At 46.8% G+C, this 10096-nt stretch overlaps 2 protein-coding genes across 2 annotated transcripts; one reads left to right on the top strand and one right to left on the bottom strand.

Moving 5' to 3' along the window:
- Nucleotides 1-2095: 2095 nt before the first annotated feature.
- Nucleotides 2096-3915, top strand: LOC136493407 (protein G1-like4). Its single transcript, XM_066489490.1, has 3 exons — nucleotides 2096-2239; nucleotides 2376-2442; nucleotides 2832-3915. Exon 3 carries the CDS (start codon nucleotides 2842-2844, stop codon nucleotides 3439-3441), a length of 600 nt encoding a protein of 199 aa, XP_066345587.1. The 5' UTR covers nucleotides 2096-2239; nucleotides 2376-2442; nucleotides 2832-2841; the 3' UTR covers nucleotides 3442-3915.
- A 5824-nt stretch (nucleotides 3916-9739) lies between these two features.
- LOC136492105 (uncharacterized) lies at nucleotides 9740-10096 on the bottom strand. Its single transcript, XM_066488239.1, has one exon. The coding sequence runs from the start codon at nucleotides 10094-10096 to the stop codon at nucleotides 9740-9742; it is 357 nt and encodes a 118-aa protein (XP_066344336.1).

Below are 10096 nucleotides of genomic sequence, written 5' to 3'. Positions count from 1 at the left end.
CTATGCAACGTCGGCGCAAAAAACGTTGCTGCGTATCTTGACCATTGATTCTATGCATCCAATCAGTCATCACGTGTCTTGATTCAAATTTGAAATTTTGAAAAAGACGAGATCGTCTTCATGTTTCTATGCGCTCGCTCACAAGATTCTATGCTTAGACGGAAGCATGAAACTCTATATCTTAAGGTGGAAATTTATGAATTTTAAATTTTTTCAAAAAATTATTCACAATGGATCTTGAATCGTGCAAAAAATGTTAGGAGTTCAATGGTGAAAACCGTTTTTGAATCGGATGTTTCGTTGAGAAATTAAAATGAAAAAAAAAACAAAAGTGATCATGCATGCGTCAACTTTGTCAGGTTGTGTCAGCCGGAACGTCCAGCTCGTGGAGAGGTTTCTATGGGGTAACAAATTAATTTTAATTGATCAAACAACTAATTTCTATGCAATGTCGTGATAAAGCCCTTTCTGCGCAGCTTGACTTGGGATTTTATGCATCCGATCTGCTGGGTCTGAAGCGGTCCGCCACCTGTGCGCGCGCGTCAGCACATCAGACCTGAATGGTTGGGCTGGCTAAGGGGGCTGGCTGGGGCTCTCCATTAGCTATTTGGAGCCCGAGGCTCCCAATATCCCAGCCCTATATATATATATATATATATATATATATATATATATATATATATATATATATAGCCAAGTAAACTTAAACATTTTGCACATATTTTTGTTTAACGATTATTAACTCTCATCAAGAAATAATGTTGCTAACAAAGATCTAGAAAACAATAAATGTTTAAGGTTATGTAAAAATGATGTATAAATAAAAATAAAATCTAACATTATTATTCCTAATTAAAAAACCACATATTTGAATATTTATATGCTTATACTAAAGCATGAAACGATCTTCATTATTAACGATGAAAGATTAGAAGAAGAAGTTGCTAACCTTTAGAAGATTGAAGATGAAGTCGGCGGCCGAGAGCAAGAACTTGCTCCCCCAAGCAAGAACACGGATGAACAATAAGCAAAGACTAAGATTTGACCGGTGTGTCTCGGGCTTGGGGGGACAGTGGAAGCGGGAATATATAGCTAGAGACTTTTAGTCCCGATGGGTGGAGCCTATCGAGACTAAAGGATCAACCTATAGTCCCGGTTGGAGCCAAAACTCGGGATAAAAGGGCAGCAGGGCCTTTAGTCCCGGTTGGTGGTTCCAATCGGGATTGAAAAGCAACCTTTAGTCTCGATTTGAACCATAGGCCGGGACTAAAGGTCCCTGCTGCAAAAGCCTGCTGCACTATCCGTTAGGCAGGGGATTCTAGTTCCGGCTGGTGGTTCCAACCGAAACTAAATCTCCTATTACTCCTAGGCCAAATTCCGGTCGGGACTAAAATCAAAAATTAAAAGTTTGTTCTCTACTAGTGGTAGTCACCGCCGACAGTGATGTTCTGACAGCGATTGTGTGTTCTGGCGTAGTGTCTAATGACTATATTGTCACTTTAACAACCAAAACTCACAAAAGTTGGTTTAGAAGGCTATATTGGCTACAAATGGTAAAACCATTACCCTTATAGTACTTTGAACTTTATAAGTTCGGTTTTTCAAATTGCGCCCTTAAACCACCGCCCTGCATGAAATGCGGACCAAGTTGCCACTAATTACATTAGATCACCATGCATATCACACCTGTGGAAAGATATCGGCAGGGGCCGCTAATCACCAGTTCACCACATCAACTCTGGTGCTATGAGCCTCTGTTAATTGCTACTGTGATTAATTTGTTGCGACCGAAAAACATTATTTCATTGCTGACAAAGTATAACTGATTACTTATAAGGTAAGCTCATCGGAGCCTGCCAATAACTCGTATCAAGCCGTACACACCCTATATCACACTTAAAAAAATACTACTTTTGTCACGTCACCTTTCAAACACCCCCCAGTGTCCTTTTTACCCCCCATCCTTCGCTAGAAAGACCTAGTAGCTGAGTATACACTGCTCACCACTGTTGATTCCATGTCTCAGTCACTTCACATCTCTCCTTTTTAGGCCAAACACCACCCCCACCAGCCCCTGCGCTCCCCCCCTAAAAATAGAAGCAGCAGCATGCAATTCCCCACACCCTCAAACAGATCATGAAGCTGGTGCTCTCCCTGCAGATCCCCAATCACCAGATGATGGACTCATGAGTGAGCCAGCATCAGCAACTGTTACCAGCATCACCACCACTGCGAAAGAGTAAGAAGCAACAGATGAGATCAACCAGCAGCTATACTCCCGACTATTCCAATGCTTAATCTTTAACCCTATCCTTCTGCTTTTGTGATCATTTCCTTCTCTGATTATGCTCCATGCTGCTGGATCTGATGCACAGGTTAAAGAAGCCAGGCTCCAACTCCCACAATTCTGAGAACCAAGCTCAGCTGGCAACTACACCCAAGGTAACTTGTTCCTTTCTTTGATCTTTTTCGAAGAAGATTTTCACATACACAGAGACATGTATCTGCTCTGGTCATCTCAGACTTCTGAGCACCAACTCCCAAACAAACAGATCCCTCCAGTCCCAACTCGTGCTAAAATAATGCTCACACGAGTCATCATTGAGCTCATCATGCTTACGAGAATATGGAGTGTTCCTTTACCAGTATAGTATATGATATGATATTATATGGATATGCAAATTAAATATTCATTTCTTCATTGAGTAAAGAACATTAGAACACACAGAGGAGAGGGAGCCTACTCGATTTAAATAATATAAAGAGGAAATTGTTTCAGCTCACAGCAGCTACACTGCTCTCTCTTTCTCTGCTTCTTTCTTCTTATCTAGCCGATCCACCATGGACATGTCGCCGAACCCCGACAGCCCCTCGTCAGGAGGGGGCAACGGCATCGGGCCGAGCAGCGGAGGCGCGTCGCCGTCCGTTGGTTCCATGACGCCGCAGTCGCCGAGCCGGTACGAGGCGCAGAAGCGGCGCGACTGGAACACGTTCGGGCAGTACCTGCGGAACCACCGGCCGCCACTGAGCCTGGCGCAGTGCAGCGGGGCTCACGTCCTCGAGTTCCTCCGCTACCTGGACCAGTTCGGCAAGACTAAGGTGCACGGCCCGGCGTGCCCCTTCTTCGGCCACCCGAACCCGCCGGCGCCGTGCCCCTGCCCGCTCCGCCAGGCCTGGGGCAGCCTCGACGCCCTCGTGGGCCGCCTCCGCGCCGCCTTCGAGGAGAACGGAGGCCGCCCAGAGTCCAACCCCTTCGCCGCACGCGCCGTGCGCCTCTACCTCCGCGAGGTCCGCGAGCACCAGGCCCGCGCCCGCGGCGTCAGCTACGAGAAGAAGAAGCGCAAGAAGCCGCAGCAGCTGCCGGGCGACAGCAGCGGCGGCCTTCACGGCCACACGCACCAGCCGCCGCCGCCCCCACCGCCCGCCGGCGCCGCCTGCTGAGCTGATCGATCGTCGACGGCTCGTACGTACGTACGCTCTCCCATTTGGCCTGTATGATGCCAGATTGAGCTCGAGCATATATATTTTATGTATCATGTCGCGCGCGTATGCATGCATGCATGTGCACGCAGTAGCTAGCTCCATATGATGCTGATCCGTGTACTCTACCGTGGGAAGCACCACTAGGGTGTGTGCTGCACTGCTGCTAGCTGCTGCGTGTACTGCATTGCTTGTGTGTGTGTGTTTCGATTCACTTAGCTTAATTTGGTGTTGTCGAATCTAGTATTTGCTTGTAGAAGTGAGCAAGTGTTTGCTGTACTTTCAACTGAGGAGTATGTCCGTCCTTTGAGGTTTAGCTAGGGACAGGGAGATACATATATGGTCATCTCTCCTGCTGTTTCTGTTTGTGGAAAATTTAAAAGCCTGTGTGTGTGTCCATCTCTACGCATGCATGTGTCAATTCGATTCTGGCAAGCATCTCTTGTGTTTTCTTTTTTTGCTTCCTGTTTCGTTTCCTTTTTATGGTACCAGGATGCACTGGTATATGCAGTGCTATTGGTGGGAGAGATCGATGCCAATGGTGCATGTCCAGCTGCCTGCACGGCGATAGACCGGGGCGAGAGCGTTGCACAGTGCGCACGCACCAAATAATAGGGGGATCGGACAAGCATGTACTCGTACTACTCACTATTGATGCTCTTGGATGTGCATTCCTGCGAGTACAGGATGCATGTGTCAATTTCTGTCCTTTGTTTTACGATCGATCTTTTCCCATGGCTTTCTGAATAGTCTCGTCTCATCGTGGGGCTATAGCTCTGCTATTTGATGTTCTTGTGGCACATGAAGCATAGGAAAATGTACATGGTCGTACTTCCTTTTCGCTAGGTTTCATTCCCTTGGAGATCGATCTAGCATGTTTTTGCTTGCTATTGGCTACTCCATCAATTGACATCGTTTGTGCACCTACAGTTATTGCATCAGGGGACAACTATTTTACGACAGAGACTTCTGATATATTTTCACCTTCGCATTATAGAAACAAAATAAAAATGAACAATGAACAAAAATTATGTTTTAGTCATCGCATCGGCCAACCCCCCGGGAGCCGGCTAGCGTGGTGCCGGGGGCGCGCCGTGATGGCGCCGAGGCGGACACAACGCGACCTGAGGAAGCGGGGGAGGGGGAGGGGGAGGCACACTAGTAAAAAAAAAAGCTTCTATTTCTGGCTGCCAACCCCTTTTATTCCCGGTTACGCAGCCGGGAATAGGAGTTTAGGACCACGCCAGCGCCTGGGCTGGCCCCTTTATTCCCGGTTGGTATTATCAACCGGGACTAAAGGGTCTTCTTTTTTTTCTTTTCCTGCTTATTTCAATTGATGATTCTTTTTTGTTTTAATTTAGTTTTCGAATACGCATTATTCGCTGCAAAGTAATATACGTATACGCGCGCGTACTGTAAAGTTTTCGCTCGATCAATGCACGCAAGCAACAGTAAAAGTAAACTAAAACATAATATTACATTTCATCATCACATGTAAAGTTTGCATTAATTGTACATTTCATCATCACATGTTCTTTGGATCAATATGAAATTTGGCTTTCATCATCACATATTTGGGTCATAGTAAAACTCGTCGCCGGGAGTTAAGACCTGATCATTCAGAAATTCACCTATTGTCTCTTGATTGCTTTGAGATGGTGTGTGTGTCCAGGATTTTTTCCCTCAACCAACGAGTCTTCAATTTGAGATATGAGATAAAGAAAAAGTATATTAGTATATATATATATATGTATCAAGAATAATGATAAATAAATTGTATCTATCACGAATATATATATATATATATATATGTGTGTGTGTGTGTGTGTACATTTATCCTTTTTTGCTCTAGACTAGTTCTTTTTTAGCACACTCTCATGAATAGGCCACATGGTATCAGAATATAACACAATTAATTTTTTCTCCTAAGGAAAAATTATACATGTATACATTAATTTTATATATATATATATATATATATATATATATATATATACACACACACACACACACACACGTTAATGTCATACATATATACATTAATTGATATATATATATACACATTTCATACATACATAATTTCATACATATATACATTAATTGATATATATATATATATATATACACACACACACACATTTCATACATATATACATTAATACACATTTCGTCAACATAATTCATAAATATAATATATATATATATATATATATATATATATACCGGCGGTTTAGAATGGAGTGTTGGCGATGGGCGGTGGTGGACAGCGGCCTGGATCGAGGCACGGGGGCTCCTGGCCGGGCGCGGCGTCGTCGGGGCTACTCCGGTGAGGAAGAAGGCGCGGCGTCGGGCCGGGGTGGCCCGGGAAAGCGAAACGGCGGCGGCGTGGTGCGCGCACGGCGTCGGGGGCAGCCAGGGGCTCCTCCTTGAGTGGCGCGGCGTCGGGGCTACTCCGGCGAGGTGGGCGGGCGTCGGGGTGCCCTCCGATGAGGAAGGCGGCGTCGGGGTGGCCGGGGAGGCGAATCGGCGACGGCGGAGCTCTAGGGACGCGCTGAAGACGAAGACGATCGATGAGGAGGAAGAGAGAAGGGAGGCGGCGGTATATAGGAGAGGGACCTTTAGTCCCGGCTCCATCCACCGCCGGGGACTAAAGCACCTTTAGTCCCGGCTCCTACCATCAGCCGGGACTAAAGGGAGTCCCGGCTGGTGGCAGGAGCCGGGACTAAAGGATTTTTTGGCGGGCCGCCAAATGCAGCCCACCTTTAGTCCCGGCTGGTGGCAGGAGCCGGGACTAAAGGTGGGCTACATTTTCATTTCCAGCCAACTTTTAAGCAGGTCAGTTTATTTTATATATGTTTTGTATTTAAATATTTAAGTCTTATTATTTGCGCAGCAAATTCAATACTAGGCATAAATGTAGACTTTAATTGAAATTATTAAATTTATTGGTTTTCGATAGGAAATTAGTTTTCACGTAATTGTAACCTAAATCTTTAGGTTCTTCATTAATCATTGTATAATTAATCGGTGAGTTCGGGCGGAAATTCAATTAAAGTTAAAAAAGAACCAAACCACCTCAGAAAAATTTCAAACTTGGTGGTGGCTACACATAAGGCATTTAAAGTCTTGAGAAAAAGTTTCAGCCCAATCCGGCACTAAAAAGCACATGGACCTCAGAATCCCAGAGAACCTAGGTGTATAGATAGGGTTCGACGAAAGGTTCTATATACCTCTGTAAAGCACGTTGACTCCGCCTATGTCGAAATGGCTTAAAAATTTTTTGGCAATCATTTACACCCAAAATATGGCCCTACACAAGATCTAGGTTTTTCTGATAATTATTTTTATTATTACATTTTTCTTTGTGCCACGTGAGACAAAATACGGCGAATTACATATTCAAAACAATATAATTTTGCATCAACCTCCACAAATATTTGTCTCCTAGGGCACAAGAGACCATTTGGCAAAGTTTGGCACCATTCCAGATCTTTTCGGGGGTAGACTCAGTTCAACGTATAATTAATCGGTGAAGTCGCGTGGAAATTCAATTAAAGTGAAAAAATTACCAAACCAATTCAGAAAAATCTCGAACTTGGTGGTGGCTTCACACTGGACATTTGAAACCCTGATAAAAATTATGAGATCAATCAGGCACTAGAAAGCACATGGACCAGAAAATTCAAAGTATAGTTAACAAAAGAATATAATCAATTAAAGGGTCTTTTCTCTTATTAAATAAATGTTTGGGTGCTTTCTTGTCGAGAAAGTGACTTAGTTCAGATGGCTAGCTAGTGCGCTGCGGTTTGGACCTTGGCTATGAGGTCGTGGGTTCAATGCCTGGCTGCCCCATTTTTTTGTCCAGCGCGACTATATTATTTTATCAAGAAAGATTTTATCCCGATTATAGCCTAGAGCTGGGACTAAAGGTCATCCTTTAGTCCCGGCTGGATCCTCAAGCCGGGAGTAAAGATTTATTCCCGGTTGGAGAGTCCAGCCGGGACTAAAGGATAACCTTTAGTCCCGGCTCTGGGCTATAACTGGGACTAATTGTTGCCTGCCGTCGCCACACACTTGGGGCAGGAACTTTGTATCCTTGTTTGAGGATACAACCGGGACTAATAGTCCCTTTAGTCCTGAACACAAAAATATCGGGACTAAAGGCAAAAATAGAGGCGGGATGAAAGGTATGTTTTCTAGTAGTGGCACTGATTGTGCCGGGGGAGGCGCTTGTGGAATCAGTGCCCGCACCGGTCGATGCGCCCGAGATGGGGCAGACGGGAGGAGGCACGACCAAGGCGTCCCCTGCGGAAGCAGTGATGGCTCGGACTTCAGAGCCTGAACTGCCAGCCCCCTCAGTCATTGGAGGGTCCACTCCTTAGGGAGCGTCGATGACGGAGGGGTGTCGTCGGCCCCCGTGGGCCGTTGCCAATGGTTGCCACAGCCAACCCCTTAGTTGGGGCTAGGTCCTCCCGGTCCCTTGTCTGGTTGGGCGACAATCCGCTCGTGTGGGGAGGAGGCTAGCTCCGATGGGCTAGGCGGCTGGACCCGAGTGACTCGGTGTTCACCCACGACAACCCGGCAGAGGAGAAGGACTGGATGAGCGTGCGCTCGGGACTTGAGTCCATAGTCCGCTCCCTAACCGACGTGTTGGGGGTGCTGAAGGATGACATCGCCCCGGCCGGCTAGGTTTGCCGTGTCTTCGCATTTTCTACTAAAAGCCTTGTTTATATGATTCTAACCTGACTTTTTCGTAGTCCCTTGCAATGCGCAGCCGGGAGAAGTCCCTATTCCTCCATCATGAGAGGGAGGTCTGGGGGCTTGCTGTCGAAGTGCCACGACTGTAGGAAGAAGTGGTGAGCCTCCAGACCAAGGAACGGGAAGCCCGTCAACACACCAATGAGGCCAAGGACAAGCTCAAGGCTATGGTCGCCAAGGCCGGGGAAGATGCCGTGGAGCTTGGACGACTCCGCCCGACCCTCGACCTTGCTCGGCGCGCGCTCAAAAACAAGTGGAAGTCGAAGGAAAAAGCCGAGGACCTGGCCACCACCTTGGCCGGGGATGTTGTCGTGCTCCAGAGGGAGAAGATGGTCCTCGAGGAGTAAGTGAATGGTGAGGCTCTAGTTACCTTTTTGGTTGTCATTCAAAGTCGATTTTCTGACACTCTTTGGTGTTTGGCTTGGGCAGCCCTTCAGAGGCAACTCTCCGAGGTGTGGGGTCAACTCCAGTCGGAGAGCGATGACCACGACGCCTTGCGTGCTGCCGCTAGGTTGGTCTTCGATGACCTTAGGGTTGGCTCGATCGTGGAGACAAGCTCACTTGCAGTGCGGGTTACCCAGATCCTAGATCGGGTGCGCGTGCTAGCAAGGCAGGCCCTGCACACTGGCGTCCATCCCACTACATCGACATCGACCTACCGGTGATCAGTGAGGGCTTCACGCCTGGCTACACTGATGCCGAGCTGGATGAAATTGAGAAGGAAGCGGAGCCCCCGACGCGGGACCTGGCGGAGAAGTTCAAAGAAGAAATTCTGCCCAAGAATGTTTAATTAGATAGCCGAGTCTGGTGTCAGTCTTTCTGTAAAGACTTTTATTATGGCCAAAAACTTTGTTTGGCCCCTATATATATATATTTATATATATATATATATAGATTCGACCCTTGTTTTATGTTAAGGCAATAGAAACTTAGGTTGCGAGCAACTAAGTAATGATCACGCTGGTGAGCAAGCGATGCTGTAGCCATTGGGGCGTAGGTTTTTTGCACTCCGACCAGTTTTACTTATCGTTAGTTTTTGGCAATTCTTATTTCTAGGTCTCATCATAAAAAAGAAGGGTCGGATGAGAAAATATTTCTAAGTATATGTACTCCTATTAGCCCCTGAGTAAAACCCTACCCCAGGTAGTTGCCGGGGTTGGGTATTACTGCAATCCGATCAAATCAGAAGCGAACCCGATAGGTTGTAACATTTTTTGGTTTTTGTAGAAACATCACTTAGTTTGATAAGCATATTGAAATCTTTGGAACTAGAAGACTAAGGGTAAAAGCGACGTAGTTGTTCAATGTTCTAGACATTGGTGATGGCTTTGCCATCCTCAGTCTTGAGCTTGTAGGTGCCGGGTCAGAGTACTTCTGCGATGATGTATGGTCCTTCCCACGGCGCTGAAAGCTTGTGGCGATTTTTGTTGCTCTGGATGCGGTGAAGGACTAAATCGCCTACGCCAAAGGCATGACCACGCACACGTCAGCTATGGTACCATCACAGTGCCTGCTGGTATTTGGCCAAACGGAGCAGGGCGATGTCACGCGCTTCGTCAAGCAGGTCCATGGCGTCTTCCAAAGATGCTTCGTTTGCCTGCTCGTTGTAGGCCTTGACCCTCGGCGCTCCGTAGTTGAGGTCGGTTGGGAGGATGGCTTCGGAGCCGTAGACCATGAAAAACGACGTGTAACCGGTTGCCCGGCTGCTGGACGTCCTTAGGCTCCAGAGTACCGTGGGAAGCTCGGCGACCCACCGTCCGCCAAACTTGTTCAAACGGTTGAAGATCCTAGGCTTGAGGCCTTGTAGGACCATGTCATTTGCATGCTCGACCTGCCTGTTCATTCGAGGGTGCGCCAT

This window comes from Miscanthus floridulus, chromosome 11 (assembly GCF_019320115.1).
Source record: "Miscanthus floridulus cultivar M001 chromosome 11, ASM1932011v1, whole genome shotgun sequence".
In the NCBI taxonomy this organism is placed as follows: Eukaryota; Viridiplantae; Streptophyta; class Magnoliopsida; order Poales; family Poaceae; genus Miscanthus; species Miscanthus floridulus.
This window is presented reverse-complemented; position numbering and strand designations above follow the sequence as displayed.